Source organism: Scyliorhinus canicula, chromosome 5, assembly GCF_902713615.1.
Source record: "Scyliorhinus canicula chromosome 5, sScyCan1.1, whole genome shotgun sequence".
Lineage (NCBI taxonomy): Eukaryota > Metazoa > Chordata > Chondrichthyes > Carcharhiniformes > Scyliorhinidae > Scyliorhinus > Scyliorhinus canicula.
The window spans coordinates 58,260,607-58,279,500 of record NC_052150.1 but is presented as its reverse complement, the minus strand read 5'-3'; the positions used below and the strand labels follow the sequence as shown (position 1 = coordinate 58,279,500).

Here is an 18,894-nt window from a genome sequence, read left to right as displayed (position 1 = left end):
CCCTCCCCCGCGCGCACCCCCCCCCTCCTCCCCCCCCCCCCCCCGCCCCCCCCCCCCCCCCCCCCCCCCCCCCCCCCCCGCGCTACCAGTCTAGCAACCAAACCGTTTTTCCTTTCTGCCGATGGCCTCGGGCAGTCATTGCCCGCGACCCCCCGCTGACGTGCCCCCTTCGTTGCTATCCCCCCCCCCCCCTCCTTCCCATCCCCTCCCCCCCCCCCCCCCTTTGCTCCCCGGGTTGCTGCTGTTCGGCCTCTCGTTCCTATCTCTGATCCAGAAGTCAAGGAAGGGCTGCCACGCCGGAGAACCCCTGTACCGACCCTCTCAGGGCGAATTTGATTCTTTCCAATTGGATGAAGCTTGCCATGTCGTTTAACCAGGTGTTAACACTTGGTGGCCTTGTGTCCCTCCACTGAATCAAGATCCTTCTCCGAGCTACCAAGGACGCAAAGGCCAATATTCCGGCCTCCCCTGCCTCCTGTACTCCTGGCTCCACCCCAACCCCAAAAATCGCTAGCCCCCACCCTGGTTTGACCCTGGTTCCCACCACTCTCGATACCGTCCCCGCCACCCCCTCCCAGAACTCTTCCAGTGCCGGGCACATCCAGAACATATGTACATGGTTCGCAGGGCTTCCCGAACACCTAACACACCTGTCCTCACCCCCGAAGAACCGACTCATCCTAGTCCCCGTCATATGGGCTCTGTGCAGCACCTTAAATTGGATGAGGCCCAACCTTGCGCACGACGACGACGAATTGACCCTCTCTAAGGCATCCGCCCATGTCCCATCTTCTATCTGCTCTCCCAGCTCCGCTTCCCACTTGTCTTTCAGCTCCTCTATCGATACCTCCTCCACCTCCTGCATTATTTTGTAGATGTCCGAGACCTTCCCTTCTCCGACCCAGACCCCTGACAGCACCCTATCACTCACCCCTCTATCGGGAAGCAAGGGAAATCCTTCCACCTGTCGTCTGGCAAATGCCTTCACCTGCAGGTATCTAAACGTGTTCCCCGGGGGGAGCTCAAACTCTCCTCCAGCTCTCCCAGGCTCGCAAACCTCCCCTCTATGAACATGTCCCTCAGTTGCCTGATGCCCGCCCTTGTCCAGCTCTGGAATCCCCGCCAGTGTTCCCCGGGACAAATCTGTGGTTCCCTCTCAGTGGCGCTGCCATCAGACCCCCCACTGCCCCCCTGTGTCGCCTCCACTGCCCCAGATTTTAAGGGTGGGCCGCCACTACCGGACTCGTGGTATACCTTGTGGGGGGGAGCGGCCATGGTGCCGTTACTAGCGCCCCCCAGGCTTGTATTGCCGCAGGACGCCCTCTCCATACGTTTCCAAGCTGCCCCCTCCCCCTCCATCACCCACTTGCGCACCATCGATGCGTTCGCCGCCCAGTAGTATCCGGAAAGATTGGGTAGCGCTAATCCTCCCCTATCCCTACTCCGTCCAAGAAATCCTTCTCACTCTAGGGGTGCCATGTGCCCACACATAGCCCATAATGCTGCTAGTACCTTCTTGAAGAGGCCCTGGGGAGAAAGATGGGCAAGCACTGAAACAGAAACAAGAACCTCGGGAGGACCGTCATTTTGACTGACTGCAACCTCCCTGCTAGCGACAGCGGTACCATGTCCCACCTCTTGAACTCCTCCTCCATCTGCTCCACCAGCCTTGAAAAAGTTCAGCTTGTGGAGGGTCCCCCAGTTCCTTGCCACCTGCACCCCAAGTACCTGAAGCTCTTTACTGCTCTCTTAAAGGGGAGCCGCCCAATTCCCTCCCCCTGATCTCCCGGGTGTATCACAAAGACCTCGCTTTTACCCACATTTAATTTATATCCCGAAAAGTCCCCAAACTCCGCTAGTATGTCCATTACCTCCGCATTCCCCCTTCCGGGTCCGCCACATATAACAACAAATCATCCGCATAGAGTGATACCCGATGTTCCTCCCTCCATTGTCAGTCCTCTCCACCCCCCTGAACCCCTCAGTGCCATCGCCAACGGTTCGATCGCTAATGCAAATAGTAAGGGGGATAGGGGGCATCCCTGCCTGGTACCTCGATGAGCCCAAAATACTCTGACCTCCTCCCGTTTGTAACCACACTCGCCATCGGGGCCGAATACAGCAGCTTCACCCACTTGATAAATCCCTCCCCAAACCCAAACCGTTCCAGCGTCCTCCACAGGTATTCCCACTCCACCCTATCGAATGCCTTCTCCGCATCCAGTGCTACCACTATCTCAGCCTCCCCCTCCACTGCTGGCATCATAATCACATTCAACAGTCTCCGGACATTTGTGTTAAGTTGTCGTCCCTTTACGAACCCCGTCTGGTCCTCATGGATTACCCTGGCACACAATCCTCTATTCTGGTTGCCAGGACCTTTGCCAACAGTTTGGCATCTACATTCAAGAGGGAGATAGGCCTGTAGGACCCGCACTGTACAGGGTCTTTGTCCCGCTTCAGGATCAAGGAGATCAGGGCCTGTGACATTGTCGGGGGCAGAACCCCCCCCTCTCGCGCCTCATTGAAGGCTCACACCAGCACTGGACCCACCAAGTCCACATACTTCTTATAAAATTCCACCGGGAACCCATCCGGCCCCGCGCCTCCCCGCCTGCATCTGGCCTATCCCTTTAACTAGCTCCTGCAGCTCTATCGGCGCCCCCAGCCCCTCCACCCGTTCCTCCTGGACCTTTGGAACCTCAATCTATCGAGGAAGTTCTCCATTCCCCCCCTCCTCCTGGGCGGCTCAGACCGGTACAATTCCCTGTAGAAATCCCTGAAGACCCCGTTCACCTCTTGCCACTTCTGCACTACGTTCCCTCCCTTCTCTCTCACTCCGACCAATCTCTCTGGCTGCATCTCGCTTGCGCAGCTGGTGTGCTAGCATCCTGCTCGCCTTTTCCCCGTACTCATAGACCGCGCCCTGTGCCCTTCTCCATTGCGTCTCCGCCTTCCTAGTGGTCAGTAGGTCAAACTGGGCCTGTAAACTGCGCCGCTCCCTCAACAGCCCCTCCTCTGGTGTCTCCGCATACCTCCTGTCCACTTCTATAAGTTCCCCCACCAGTCTCTCCCTCTCCTGCCTCTCCTTCCTTTCTCTGTGTGCCCTTATGGAGATCAGCTCTCCTCTGATCACTGCTTCAGGCCTCCCAGACTACCCCACCTTCACCTCGCCCGTGTCGTTCGTGCCCAGATATCTCTCAATGCCATTCCTGGACCCTTCGCACACCTCATCGTCCGCCAGCAGCCCCACATCCAGGCGCCACAACGGACGCTGGTCCCGTGCTTCCCCAGTTCTACCTCTACCCAGTCTGGTGCATGGTCCGAAATCGCAATGGCCGAGTACTTCCGTGTCCTGCACTCTCGAAATCAGCCCCCTGCCTCAGTACAAAAAAGTCTATTCTGGAGTACACCCTGTGGACGTGGGAGAAAAAAGAATACTCCCTCGCCCTTGGCCTGCCAAAATCTCCAAGGGTCTACCCCCCCCATCTGCTCCATGAACCCCCTTAGCACCTCTGCCGCTGCCGGCCTCCTATTCGTCCTGGAACTCGATCTGTCCAGCCCAGGGTCGAGCACTGTATTGAAGTCCCCCCCCATGATCAGGCCCCCTGCCTCCAGACCCGGAATGAGCCCAACAGGCGCCTCATAAAACCCGCGTCATCCCAATTCGGGGCATACACATTCACCAGCACCACATTCTCTCCCTGCAGCCTAACCCTTCACCATCACGTACCTACCCTCCTTATCTGCTACCACCTGCGCCGCCTACGAACGACACCCTCTTTCCCACCAAAATCGCCACCCCCCGGTTTCTTTGTGTCCAAGCCTGAGTGGAACACCTGTCCCACCCACCCCTTCTCAGGGTACCTGGTCTACTACTCTCAAGTGAGTCTCCTGCAACATTGCCACATCCGCCTGCAGTTCCTTTAGGTGTGAAAAAAACCCTGCTCTCTTGACCGGCCCATTCAGCCCCCTCACGTTCCAAGTAATCAACCGGGTCGCGGAGCTACCTGTCCCTTTCCCCTGTCTATTAGCCATGTCCTGTCCCCTGTTCGCCCCGGGTCGACCCTCCCCTTCTGACCCGTTCCCCATGGCGATGCCCCCCCCCCCCCCCCTCTCTCCTCCCGTTCTTCCCTTCCCGTCCTCGGCCTTTCCAGCAGCAACCCGGTATCCCCCCCTAACCCCCCTGGCTAGGACCCCTCCTAGCCGCGGTGTATCCACCATCGTACTCCCGAGAGTCAGCTGATTTTCGCTGACCCGGCTGCCCCTGCCACACTCCGACCCCCCCGATGTGGGGGGGGAGGGGCCTCCCCCCCCCCTTGCCATCCCTCTCTGACCCCGCTTCAGCGCGGGAAAAGCCGCCATTGCTGGCCCCCCCCCACTCTTCTCTCCTCCCCCTTCCCCCGTCCCGCGCGCGGGAAACAGGGGAAAGCCCGCGCTTTCGCCCGGCCACACCCTACCCCGCCATCTTCAATTCCACCCCCGTCCCCATCCAAGCCCATAAAAAAGCCCCTTAAAACGAGAGGAAGAAAAAAGAGAAAAAGAAACCCGCATAACCAACTTGCACCCCCCCCGTCCCGCCTCCCCAACTTAACAATATACAATATAAATAACAAATCTCAAATAAATACATAAATACATAACTATGCCTGCATAACTAAATAACTACCCAATAATAACGTATTTAACCATCACCCTCCATCGAACAGAACAGTAACCATAACCCTTAAAGAACAGATCAAAAAACAGTAAAAAAGCCCCCCCTACAACAACAATAATTAAGGGAAGTTGGCAACGGGAAGAGACACACAAAAAGGAACAAAGAAACCCCCCATAACACAAGTTTCAAAGAAACCAAACGATCCATCAACTTTAACCAAGTTCCGACCTGGCCTAAGAAAGACATGGGCCACTTGATCAGTCAAGGGTACTCGGGCGGCCTCGACCGCCGGCGTTCCCAAGTTCTAGTTCAGGTCCAGCTTTTCCTCCCGAACAAAAGTCCATGCCTCCTCTGGGGTCTCAAAGTAATGGTGCTGGTCCTTGTAGGTGACCCACAAGCGCGCTGACTGCAGCATTCCGAACTTGATCCTCTTTGCGTGCAGCACCGCCTTCGTCCGGTTAAACCGGGCCCGCCGCTTTGCCACCTCCGCACTCCAGTCCTGATATATCCGCACCGTCGAATTCTCCCATTTGCTGCTTTTCTCCCTCTTGGCCCACCTCAGCACTTTCTCCCGATCACAGAAACGCTGGAATCGCACCAGCACCGCCCTCGGGGGCTCGTTCGCCCTAGGCCGCCTAGCCATGACCCGATATGCTTCTTCCAGCTCCAGAGGCGATGGACCGGCCCCCTCTCCCATCAGGGAGCTCAGCATCTCCGCTACATATTTCGGGAGATCAGGCCCCTCCAGGCCTTCTGCTAGGCCCAGGATCCTCAAGTTCTTCCGCCTCATTCGAGTGTCCAGCTCCTCAAAGCGGCTCTGCCATTTCAGGTGGAGTGCCTCGTGCACCTCCACCTTCCCCACGAGGACCGTGGCCTCCTCCTCCCTTGCAGTCATCTCCTGCTGCAGCTCTCTTATCGACGCCTCTTGGGTCGCCTGGGCCCCCATCAGCCTTGTGGTCGTCGCGTTCATAGACTCTAAGAGTTCCACTTTCAGCTCCGTAAAACACCGGAGGAGAGCGGCCTGCTGCTCCTCCGCCCATTTTCTCCAATCTTCTAGTGCGCCACCGGCCGCCATTTTGGTCCTCTTCCCCGCTTTTTTCGGGGAGCTGCTGCCGCTTTTTTTGTCGCCCCACTCCGAGTACCGACCATAAAGTTGGTCTCACTCTCCTCAGGGAGCCTTCCCCCACCGGGATTCGTCTTTACAGTACCGTCGGGGCCCTCCAATTGGCCCTTAAACACCTTTGTCGCAGGAGCTGCCAAATGTGCGACTTAGCTGGTCATAGCCGCAACCGGAAGTCCCGAAATAGCATTTTTTAACCCCGGACATCAAGTCGTAGATTATTCTCTAGTCAGGGGATACTGGGACTTGGGCCAATTTCAACCCGGACATAAGGTACGACGCACCGACTTTAAACGGCTGTAGATATGAGGGTCTCTTACTTTGATTCTGCCGATCTTCTGCCCGATGCCTTGGTGTGGTGTTTGGTCTCTTCCTTCCAGCACTCCTGACTGTCTTGCCAAATTGTTGGGACTCTTATTTTACCTTCTAATAATAATCAGTAATCCGGTCGGTGGGAGGTGTCGAAAATATGACTTCATTACTAATTACTCACTTGAATACACTTGAATAAGAACAAGAACTGAATAAAAATTTAGAAACTAAATATCAAACAAAACATAAAAAGGTCAACCACATGGCAGAAAGCATAATCACTCAAAAGAAATCACTTGAACACAAACAAGCTGATAGATGATTCAAGAATTAAGGAGCAAAGACCTCAACCACGAGGTCCTACTTTTAAGGGAATTCTTATCTCTGGTTTAATCCCTCATTTACTTTCATTGGCTTCTAATTCTCAGCTGAGACCTTCTGGTTTGTTCAAATGAATGTCTGTTACTTAGAGAATGCTTTGTTAATCAAACATTGGACAGTACTCAAGATTGACTGGTGCCTATCAAAACTACCTTAGCGTCTCTGTGTACAATCTTAGGAAAAGTACTGCATATATTTTCCCTCACCTGTCATGTTACACAGCTTGGCGGAGACCTTGCTAGAACTGATTAGTTGATTAGGCAGAACATTCTCAGTGCTGAATATACTGGAATGCAATGGTTAATTCATTATGAGAAAATGATTGGATTCCCACAGTCAAGACACTTAATATTTTTGCAGCTTAGCTACATGTATTCAACTAGAACCTATATGAATAACCATGATGTGGAGATGCCCGGCGTTGGACTGGGGTAAGCACAGTAAGAAGTCTTACAACACCAGGTTAAAGTCCAACATGTTTGTTTCAAACACTAGCTTTCGAAGCACTGCTCCTTCCTTAGGATTCACCTGAGGAAGGAGCAGTTATCCGAAAGCTAGTGTTTGAAACAAACATGTTGGACTTTAACCTTGTGCTGTAAGACTTCTTACTATATGAATAAGGCTATGAATAAAACTAGACTCTCAGCTGGCAAAAAGCTGACTCTGACTTCACCAAAATTGATGATGACTCGAAACAAATTGTTGCTTTGTTTGCTGGAGGAATGCACACTTTATTTCAAAAGCCTTTAAGTGAAGATATTCCTCAACTATATTGAGAAAGAATAACTAATGACACATTGCATGTCCATGAAGTATATTAATGACCTACTTCTGCAAAAAGCCATGTGACTACAACATATGTAGAATTCTATTCTACCTCTCGGATTTTGGATTGAATTAACTCAAACTTAATTGTACCTCTTGCCAGGTTTTGCAGAAAGCACGCATGCGCTGACTATGCTCATTGTGCAGAATGTGCACTGCCATGTCACCGAGTGCACAGAAAACACACAGTTGACTGGAAATTGTTTCCCGATAAACCAGTCGCCTGAAGTCGACTCTGTGGGCAGCTCTGTTCCAAGTTAAGGGCTGTCGAAGGAGTGCAGTGGTGGTAGAGTCAGTTCATAATTTCATAAAGAAATTGAATAATTATGTGAAGAGGACTTATTTGAAGGGCTACACCGGAAATCTGGGGAAAGAGCCGTGTTGCTCTTGCAGAGAGCTGGCACAGACACAACAAACTGAATAAAGTCCTATGCCACTCCCCTGCCCTCACTGACAACCCTCCCCCCTCACGACCCACCCCGCCCCAGCTCCTACAAAAACTTATCTCGCCATGACTCAACTGTGGGCTGCGTCGCTCTTCAATTTTGTGGGTGTCGTTTCGGCAATGGTCACTGCCTCCTTGATGATGCTGTTTAGTAAAAGATCTGCCAGCCTTGGATTGGTTGGCAGCTCTTGGTGGGTGAATTTCCAACCCAGGGTGGTTGTTGCCCGAGGGGCACTTAATACAGGTGAGTCTTCCTCGATGAGGCAATGACAAGTCTCCTGCTGGCTCTCCAGCTGGCAGGTGAGAGCCCGACCTCCATAAAATCCCCCCCCCACCCCAGTGTTAGTTTGTTAGTTTTGCATGGTGCATTCAATAAATAGAGACATAATCTAAGCTGTTGGTATGTTTACCTGAATGTGCCCTGAACAGCTCTGCTGCACGAACCTGCAACATGTTAATATGTACATTTACTGCCAATTAAAGTTGTATGCAAACTCTAGACCAAGCGTATACATCCAGAGACTAACGTTTTGACCTAGGTATCAGTGTAGCTCAGTGGCTAGCACTTTTTCCTCTGTTCAAATTCCACCATCACCTTGGCCATAAAATCTAGGAATATTGAGGCAATGTTTATTATTTGTCTTTTGGGCAAAGCACAAGTGTTCAGGCCATCTTGAGGCTGTGGTGCTTTAAGTTGCTGTTGCTTTGTATAACATTGTCTTTGTGACTCAAATGACAGCAGTATTTACCAGTATTGCCATAAATCACAGCTCCTCATGCTTTACCATTGTTCCTTGTAAGAAGTTTTACAACACCAGGTTAAAGTCCAACAGGTTTGGTTGGAATCGCTAGCTTTCGGAGTGTAGCTCTTTCATCACATGGTGTTGTAAGACTTCTTACTGTGCCCACCCCAGTCCAATGCCAGCACCTCCACACCTTATCCCTTGCCATAAATCACAAGTATTTATGATGTTTCCATCTATTTTGCAGAGCTTAGGATAGCCACTACCTTTGAGCGTATTATTGGATGTAAACATGAAGACCTCGATAATGTAGAAAGAACAAGATAATTTACTCGGAGATGATCTTGAGACAGATTTAGAAATTTTCACCAGTGCTCAGGATGATCTGTCTAGGACACTGTGTAAATTAGTTTTTTAACTTAAGAACAACTAACAAAGAAAACTACAGCACAGGAACAGGCCCTTCGGTCTTCCAAGCCCGTGCCGACCATGCTACCTGACTAAACTACAATCTTCTACACTTCTTGGGTCCGTATCCCTCTATTCCCATCCTATTCATGTATTTGTCAAGATGCCCCTTAAATGTCACTATCGTCCCTGCTTCCACCACCTCCTCCGGCAGCGAGTTCCAGGCACCCACTACCCTCGGTGTAAAAAAACTTGCCTCAGACATCTACTCTAAATCTTGCCCCTCGCACCTTAAACCTATGCCCCCTGGCAATTGACCCTGGGGAAAGTGGTGCAGTAAGGAAGAACACTGGGAGTGCATGTTAATTTGGATAAAAATATTTAACTTGGATATAAACTGGTAGCTAAGAGTGCAGGTGTTGAGTGTGATGGTTCTATCGCAGGTCAAAACTGATCCGCAAAACTAAAATATTTACTTGCCACTAAGTTGACCATGTTTAAAATCTTTCCTTTCTCCATTCAAATTTCACAGGTGCCAGAATTGGTCATCGATCGTTGCTGAGGTACTATAAACAACATTTTGGTATCTCTAGAGCGGTGGCTGCCCCTGGGACTCGTGTGATAGGCAGAGTGCTGCAGCAGTACAAAGCACGAGGCTGGACGAGTGAACTTGGTACGTCATAGCAAAATACTGCAGATTTTGGAAATCTGAAATAAAACAGAAATGCTAGAAATATTCAGTAGGTCAGGCCACATCTGTGGAGGGGAATACAGAGTTAACATTTCAGGTCACTGATATTTCATCAGAATAGATTTTAAACAAGTAGAGAAACGTTTGGAAAAAAACCCAGACAGGTTAGATTAAATGACAAAATAATAGGTTGAAGGGGCTGGTAATGGAACGAGTAACAAAACAAAATATGTCTGCAGTAGTATGAGCAGGGTGCATGGTGCACGGGTCAGGGATGTCTCAGATCAGCTGCAGAACATTCTGAAGGGGGAGGGTGAACAGCCAGTTGTCGTGGTGCATATAGGCACCAATGATATAGGTAAAAAACGGGATGAGGTCCTACAAGCAGACTTTAGGGAGTTAGGAGCCAAGTTGGACCTCAGAGCTAGTAATCCCAGGATTTCTACCAGTGCCACATGGTAGTCAGTAGAAATGAAAGAATAGGCAGGATGAATGCGTGGCTTAAGAGATGGTGCAGGAGGGAGGGATTCAGATTTTGGGGACATTGGGACAGGTTCTGGGGGAGGTGGGCTTACTACAAATTGGACGGTCTACACCAATGTCCTTGGGGATGCTTTTGCTAACACTGTTGGGGAGGGTTTAAACGAATGTGGCAGGGGGATGGGAACCAAACGAGGAGGCTATTGGACAGTAAGGAGGTAGTAACTAAAGCCTGTAAGGAACTAGATCATGAAATCAGCGTGACTAAGGGGAAGAGTAGGCAGGGAGCAGATATTGAACACAAAGGGACTGGTGGTCTGAGGTGCATTTGTTTTAATGCAAGAAGTGTAGGAGGTAAGGCAGATGAACTTAGGGCTTGGATTAGTACCTGGGAGGATGATGTTATTGCTATTACTGAGACTTGGTTGAGGGAAGGGCATGATTGGCAACTAAATATCCCAAGGATATCAATGCTTCAGGTGGGATGGAGAGGAAGGTAAAAGGGGTGGAGGAGTTGCATTACTGGTCAGCGAGGATATCACAGCTGAAGGAGGGCACTATGGAGGACTCGAGCAGTGAGGCGATATGGGCAGAGCTCAGAAATAGGAAGGGTGCGGTAACAATGTTGGGGCTGTACTACAGACCTCCCAACAGCGAGCGTAAGAAAGAGGTACAAATATGTAAACGGATTATGAAAAGATGTAGGAGCAACAGGGTGGTGGTGATAGGAGATTTTAATTTTCCCAACATTGACTTACAATTAGTCGGGATACACTTAGTGTCAGAGGTCTAGATGGAGCAGAATTTGTAAGGAGCATCCAGGAGGGTTTTCTAGAGCAGTATGTAAATAGTCCAACTCTGGAAGGGGCCATACTGGACCTGGTGTTGGGGAATGAGCCCGGCCAGGTGGTTGATGTTTCAGTCAGGGATTACTTTGGGAATAGTGATCACAATTCCGTAAGTTTTAGAATACTCATGGACAAAGACGAGAGTGGGCTAAAAGGAAGAGTGCTAAATTGGGGGAAGGCCAACTATACCAAAATTCGGCAGGAGCTGGGGAATGTGGCTTGGGAGCAGCTGTTTGAAGGTAAATCCACATTTGATATGTGGGAGGCTTTTAAAGAGAGGTTGATTCGAGTGCAGGATAGACAAGTCCCTGTGAAAATGAGGGATAGAAATGGCAAGATTAGGGAACCATGGATGACAGGTGAAATTGTGAGACTAGCTAAGAGGAAACAGGAAGCATACATAAGGTCTAGGCGACTGAAGACAGACAAAGCTTTGGAATAATATCAGGAATGTCAGACCAATCTGAAACGAGGAATCAAGAGGGCTAAAAGGGGTCATGAAATATCTTTAGCAAACAGGGTTAAGGAAAATCCCAAAGCCTTTTATTCATATATAAGGAGAAAGAGGGTAACTAGAGAAAGGGTTAGCCCACTCAAGGACAAAGGAGGAAAGTTATGCGTGGAGTCAGAGAAAATGGGTGAGATTCTTAACAAGTACTTTGCATCGATATTCACCGAGGAGAGGGACATGACGGATGTTGATGTTCGGGATGGATGTTTGATTACTCTAGGTCAAGTCGGCGTAAGGATGTGTCAGGTATTCTAAAAGTCATTCAGGTGGACAAGTCCCAGGTCCGGATGGAATCTCCCAGGTTAATGAGGGAAGTGAGAGAGGGAATAGCTGGGGCTATAAAGATATTTTTGCAGCATCCTTGAACACGGGTGAGGTACCAGAGGACTGGAGAATTGCTAATGTTGTCCCCTTGTTTAAGAAGGATAGCAGGGATATCCACGTAATTATAGACCGGTGAGCCTGACGTCAGCGGTAGGGAAGCTGCTGGAGAAGATACTGAGGGATAGGATCTATTCCCATTTGGAAGAAAATGGGCTTATCAGTGATGGGCAACATAGTTTTGTACAGGGAAGGTCATGTCTTACCAACTTAATAGAATTCTTTGAGGAAGTGACAAAGTTGATGAGGCAAGGGCTGTAGATGTCATATACATGGACTTCAGTAAGGCGTTTGATAAGGTTTCCCATGGTAGGCTGATGGAGAAAGTGAAGTCTCATGGAGTCCAGGGTGTACTGGCTAGATGGATAAAGAACTGGCTGGGCAACAGGAGACAGAGAGTAGTCGTGGAAGGGAGTGTCTCAAAATGGAGAACTGTGACCAGTGGTGTTCCACAGGGATCCGTGCTGGGACCACTGTTGTTTGTGATATCCACAAATGATCTGGACGAAGGTATAGGTGGTCTGATTAGCAAGTTTGCAGATGACACTAAGATTGGTGGAGTAGCAGATAGTGAAGGGGACTGTCAGAGAATACAACAGAATATAGATAGATTGGAGAGTTGGGCGGAGAAATGGCAAATGTGAGGTGATGCATTTTGGACGATCCAATTCAACAGCGAACTATACGGTAAATGAAAAAGCCCTGTGGAAAATTGATGTATAGAGTGATCTGGGTGTTCAGGTCCATTTTACCCTGAAGGTGGCTGCGCAGGTCGATAGTGGTCAAGAAGGCATACGGCATGCTTTCCTTCATCGGAAGGGGTATTAAGTACAAGAGTTGGCAGGTCATGTTAAAGTTGTATAGGACTTTGATTCGGCCACATTTGGAATACTGCATACAGTTTGAGGGGCAGCAGGGTAGCATGGTGGTTAGCATAAATGCTTCACAGCTCCAGGGTCCCAGGTTCAATTCCCGGCTGGGTCACTGTCTGTGTGGAGTCTGCACGTCCTCCCCCTGTGTGCGTGGGTTTCCTCCGGGTGCTCCGGTTTCCTCCCACAGTCCAAAGATGTGCAGGTTAGGTGGATTGGCCATGCTAAATTGCCCGTAGTGTCCTAATAAAAGTAAGGTTAAGGGGGGGGTTGTTGATTACGGGTATAGGGTGGATACGTGGGTTTGAGTAGGGTGATCATGGCTCGGCACAACATTGAGGGCCGAAGGGCCTGTTCTGTGCTGTACTGTTCTATGTTCTATGTTCTGGTCGCCACATTACCAAAAGGATGTGGATGCTTTGGAGAAGGTGCAGAGGAGGTTCACCAGGATGTTGCCTGGTATGGAGGGCGTGAGCTATGAAGAGAGGTTGAGTAGATTAGGATTATTTTCATTCGAAAGACGGAGGTTGAGGGGGGACGTCATTGAGGTCTACAAAATCATGAGAGGTATAGACAGGGTGGATAGCAAGAAGATTTTTCCCCAGAGTGGGGGACTTGATTACTATGGGTCATGAGTTCAAGGTGAGAGGGGAAAGGTTTCAGGGAGATATGTGTGGAAAGTTCTTTACGCAGAGGGTTGTGGGTGCCTGGAACGCATTGCCGGCGGAGGTGATAGACAGTGGTCCCATTTAAGATATATCTGGACAGATACATGAATGGGCAGAGAGCAGGGGGATACAGATCCTTAGAAAATAGGTGACAGTTTTAGATAGAGGATCTGGATCGGCGCAGGCTTGGAGGGCCGAAGACCCTTTTCCTGTGCCTGTGCTGTAATTTATCTTTGTTCTTTGAATGATGAACAGCTGTTGTCCAAATGCGAAAATTAAGAGAAAAACGAGAGTAAAACCAAATTGGGGATCAGAGGTTGTTGAACTGTGTTGAGTACGGAAGGGTGTAAAGTCTTTGTTGTTCATAAAAATCTTGAGTTTTGCTAACTGGCATTGTTCATTCAATAAATAGAGACACAGTAATCTAAGCTATTGATATGTTTACCTGAATGACCCCTGTGAAAAATTCCAGCTGTTTTATGGAATCCATTGTTCCAGTAAAAGTAACAAGTATGGTATTATTTGCTGTTTCAAATGTTTTTGCTTTGTTCTTTTTTCTATTTAATATTTCTTTTTAATATGATATTGTGGCAATAACAGAGACCTGGCTCAAGGAAGAACATCTGTATCCAGATGTTAAATATTCCTGGATACAAAATATTCAAAACAGATAGGAAAGAAAAGAACGAAAGAGGGAGGTGTGACACCATTGGTTATGCAGAGCATTGAGCTGTTGGAGAAAGGATGTCTCGGAGGATTCAAGAACAGAATCTATTTAGCCGGCTGAGGTTATGAAGGTCCAACCTTCTCAACCTTGCCCCACGCCTGAGGTGTGGTGATCCTCAGGTTAAATCCCCACCAGTGAGCTCTCCCCCTCAAGGGAGAAAACAGTCTATGGTCATCCAGAACTATGTCAACTTTACTTTTAGAGTAGTTTTAATAGGGTCTTTAATTACCCAAATATAGACTGGAACAGTGGTCGTGTAAAGGACTCAATGTTCCTAGATTGTGTTTAGGAAAATTATCTACAGCAGTATGTGTCCCGTCTGGTTCTTGGAATTGAGATGTATCAAGTGTCAGTGGGGGAACATATTGACTGATCATTGTACTGTAAGATTTTAGATGATGATAGAAAAGGAAAACGAGCAATCCAGAGTAAAAATAATTAACTGGGGTAGGAGCCGACTTCAATGGTGCAGACACAACAGTCTGAATGGGCTCTTTCTGCACCGTAATGGTTCTGTGATTCTGAAATGCTGTGATAATATGTGGTTGTAAAGTGGCGACTAAACCTTGTCTCTTTCCTTGCTAGCAAAAGCAGCATCTCGGAGAAAAGAGCATGACATGCAGTATGTACAAAGAATGAAATCCAAGTGGATGTTAAAAACAGCATTGTCCAACAATGCTACGAAACAGATGCATTTCAGACCTCAAGTCCTATTTTAGATATTCAGGCTCTAGTAAGCAGACAGTATGTACATGTCAACTGGTTACACCAGAGGATAGTTGCAAGACCTGTAACTGGAGATGTTTTGATGCCTTTTCTGATTGTCTATTTGAAGTTTTCAAGTATTGTACATGTTAGGTGTACCTTTTTCAGGTTTGTGTTGAGGATTAGAAAATATTTATTGAAAAATGTATTAATTAATACTGCAATGCTGCTTAATACAATAAAATAATTGAATTTGATTCGATAGATACATAGTTCGAATTCTACACATCTATGAAATTTTGCCGATATGTAAAATTTAGAACACCGGTATAACAATAACTATGTAGGGTAGTCAACCAAAGGAAATTGCTGCCTTTAAAAAAAAAAAAATGTACCTGTTTGTACTTTGCAATGAATTAAGATGCGGTGTTATCTTTCCTCTTCCCACATATCAATCATAATGTAACCTCACTGGTATGCTATCAGAATGATCATATATAAAAGGTTAGAGTGAAGAAGCAATAGAGGATTAATATAGTACTGCAAAGAAATCACTCGAACAGTTGTCAAAGCAAGATTAATTTTCTTCCTTAAGTACGGCAGCACGGTAGCATTGTGGATAGCACAATTGCTTCACAGCTCCAGGGTCCCGGGTTCGATTCTGGCTTGGGTCACTGTCTGTGCGGAGTCTGCACATCCTCCACGTGTGTGCGTGGTTTCCTCCGGGTGCTCCGGTTTCCTCCCACAGTTCAAAGATGTGCAGGTTAGGTGGATTGGCCATGCTAAATTACCCTTCGTGTCCAAAATTGCACTTCGTGTTGGGTGGGGTTACTGGGTTATGGGGATAGGGTGGAGGTGTGGACCTTGGGTGGGGTGCTCTTTCCAAGAGCCGGTGCAAACTCGATGGGCTGAATGGCCTCCTTCTGCACTGTAAATTCTATGTATAAGTCAGTGGTTTCCACTAATGTATCGTCAAGTGCAATCTTGGTACCTTGCTTGTGTTATCATTCTTGGAACCTGAGGGTGAAATGTTCCACCTCTTCCATTTGGGACAGAGCCTTGCCTCCCTGAGTTCATCTCCACAGCAACGCAGTTTAGTTTCATAAATCAGGAGTTGGAGATTTCACATGTGAACCTCTGTTATTTTGAACTCTAGTTGGTGTTACAAAGCCTCACAGAAAAGATGCACATTCTGAAACCTGGAACCTTTTGAATACTTGTGAACTTGGAGAATTTTGAGAGGGCAAACAACCAAAATTCATTATAATTCCTTATACATTTTAAACAATTTTTTGCTGTTTGATTAAACTAATAAATGGTTGAAATGAACCTGCAATGCACGTGTGTAATTTTTTGAATTTAAACAGTTTTTAAAAAATGAAAGGAAGTATGGATTGGAGCAAGTCACCTGGTGGGCACATGGTAATTAAATATTTTGTTCCCTTTTTATAAAAACAAACAACTTTCTAGATTCTGAAGGGGAAAACTGTACAAATGTGTTTCTTATTAAAAACTGAAGATGTGAATCAGAATCATGAATTCTGAACTTTGCCCATCCATCAATTTGAGATAATGGGTGGGATTCTCTGGCCTCTCTGGAGCTGTGAAGCAATTTGCTAGCAGTGGGATTCTCTGCTACCATCACTGTCAATGGAATTCGCGGCAGGGAAATCTGGGCATGCAGATGCACTGCTGGAAGGACTAGAGAACTCCGCTGTGGCGAACGGCCAGATAAACCCGGCTGATAGGAGCAATAGGGAGATTTTAACTTCCCCAACATTGAATGGGATTCGTGAACTGTTGGAGGTAGATGGAGCAGAGTTTTTAAGGAGCATCCAGGAGAGGTTTTTAGAGCAGTATGTAAATAGTCCAACTCGGGAAGGGGCCATACTGGACCTGGTATTGGGGAATGATCCCGGCCAGGTGGTTGATGTTTCAGTCGGTGATTACTTTGGGAATAGCGATCACAATTCCGTAAGTTTTAGAATACTCATGGACAAGGACAAGAGGGATCCGAAAGGAAGAGTACTAAATTGGGGAAAGGCAGAGTATAACAAAATTCGGCAGGAGCTAGGGAATGTGGATTGGAAGCAGCTGTTTAAGGGTAAATCCACATTTGAAATGTGGAAGTCTTTTAAGGAAAGGTTGATTAGAGTGCAGGACAGACATGTTCCTGTGAAAACGAAAGATAGAAATGGCAAGATTAGGGAACCATGGATGACAGGTGAAATTGTGAGACTAGCTAAGATGAAAAAGGAAGCATACATAGGATCGAGGCAACTCAAAACTGATGAAGCTTTGGAGGAATATCGGGAAAGTAGGACAAATCTCAAACGTGCAATAAAGAGGGCTAAAAGGGGTCATGAAATATCTTTGGCTAACAGGGTTAAGGAAAATCCCAAAGCATTTTATTCGTATGTAAGGAGCAAGAGGGTAACTAGAGAAAGGATTGGCTCACTTAAAGACAAAAGAGGGAATTTATGCGTGGACTCAAAGGAAATGGGTGAGATTCTTAATGAGTACTTTGCATCGGTATTCACAAAGGAGAGGGACAAGATGGATGTTGAGGCTAGGGATGGATGTTTAAATACTCTCGGTCAAGTTGTCATACGGAAGGGGGAGGTTTTGGGTATTCTGAAAGATATTAAGGTGGACAAGTCCCCAGGACCGGATGGGATCTATCCCAGGTTACTGAGGGAAGCGAGGGACGAAATAGCTGGGGCCTTAACAGATATCTTTGCAGCATCTTTGAGCACTGGTGAGGTCCCGGAGGACTGGAGAATTGCTAATGTTGTCCCTTTGTTTAAGAAGGGTAGCGGGGATAATCCAAGGAATTATAGACCTGTGAGCTTGACGTCAGTGGTAGGCAAACTTGGAGAAGATACTGAGGGATAGGATCTATTCACATCTGGAAGAAAATAGACTTATCAGTGATAGGCAGCATGGTTTTGTGCAGGGAAGGTCATATCTTACAAACCTAATAGAATTCTTTGAGGAAGTGACAAAGTTAATTGATGAGGGAAGGGCTGTAGATGTCGTATACATGGACTTTAGTAAGGCGTTTGATAAGGTTTCCCATGGCAGGTTGATCGAAAAAGTGAAGTCGTATGGGGTTCAGGGTGTACTAGCTAGATGGATAAAGAACTGGCTGGGCAACAGGAGACAGAGAGTAGTGGTGGAAGGGAGTGTCTCAAAATGGAGAAGGGTGACTAGTGGTGTTCCACAGGGATCTGTGCTCGGACCACTGATGTTTGTGATCTACATAAATGACCTGGAGGAAGGTATAGGTGGTCTGATTAGCAAGTTTGCAGATGATACTAAGATTGGTGGAGTTGCAGATAGCGAGGAGGACTGTCAGAGAATACAACAAAATATAGATAGATTGGAGAGTTGGGCAGAGAAATGGCAGATGGAGTTCAATCCAGGCAAATGCAAGGTGATGCATTTTGGAAGATCAAATTCAAGAGCGGACTATATGGTCAATGGAAGGGTCTTGGGGAAAATTGATGTGCAGAGAGATCTGGGAGTTCAGGTCCATTGTACCCTGAAGGTGGCAACGTAGGTTGATAGAGTGGTCAAGAAGGCATACAGCATGCTTGCCTTCATCGGACGGGGTATTGAGTACAAGAGTTGGCAGGTCATGTTACAGTTGTATCGGACTTTGGTTCGGCGACATTTGGAATACTGCGTGCAGTTCTGGTCGCCACATTACCAGAAGGCTGTGGATGCCTTGGAGAGGGTGCAGAGGAGGTTCACCAGGATGTTGCCTGGTATGGAGGGTGCTAGTTATGAAGAAAGGTTGAGTAGATTAGGATTGTTTTCGTTGGAAAGACGGAGGATGAGAGAGGGACCTGATTGAGATCTACAAAATTATGAGAGGTATGGACAGGGTGGATAGCAACAAGCTTTTCCCAAGAGTGGGGGTGTCAGTTACAAGGGGGCACGATTTCAAGGTGAGGGGGAAAGTTTAAGGGAGATGTGCGTGGAAAGTTTTTTACGCAGGGGGTGGTGGGTGCCTGGAACACTTTGCCAGCGGAGGTGGTAGAGGCGGGCACGATAGCATCATTTAAGAAGCATCTAGACAAGTATATGAATGGGCGGGAACAGAGGGAAGTAGACC

The 18,894-nt window shown here is 47.9% G+C and overlaps 1 protein-coding gene across 4 annotated transcripts in view; it reads left to right on the top strand.

Annotated features, from left to right (window-relative positions):
• The window catches only part of znf622 (zinc finger protein 622), a 118,324-nt gene extending 103,160 nt beyond the window's left edge, over positions 1-15,164 (top strand). For all 4 annotated transcript variants that reach the window (XM_038797132.1, XM_038797130.1, XM_038797129.1 and 1 more), the window contains 2 exons: positions 9,427-9,567; positions 14,655-15,164. In XM_038797132.1, the coding sequence (XP_038653060.1) occupies positions 9,427-9,567; positions 14,655-14,788 (275 nt within the window). In that variant the 3' untranslated portion in view covers positions 14,789-15,164. The remainder of the gene's footprint in view (positions 1-9,426; positions 9,568-14,654) is intronic.
• Positions 15,165-18,894: the final 3,730 nt, after the last annotated feature.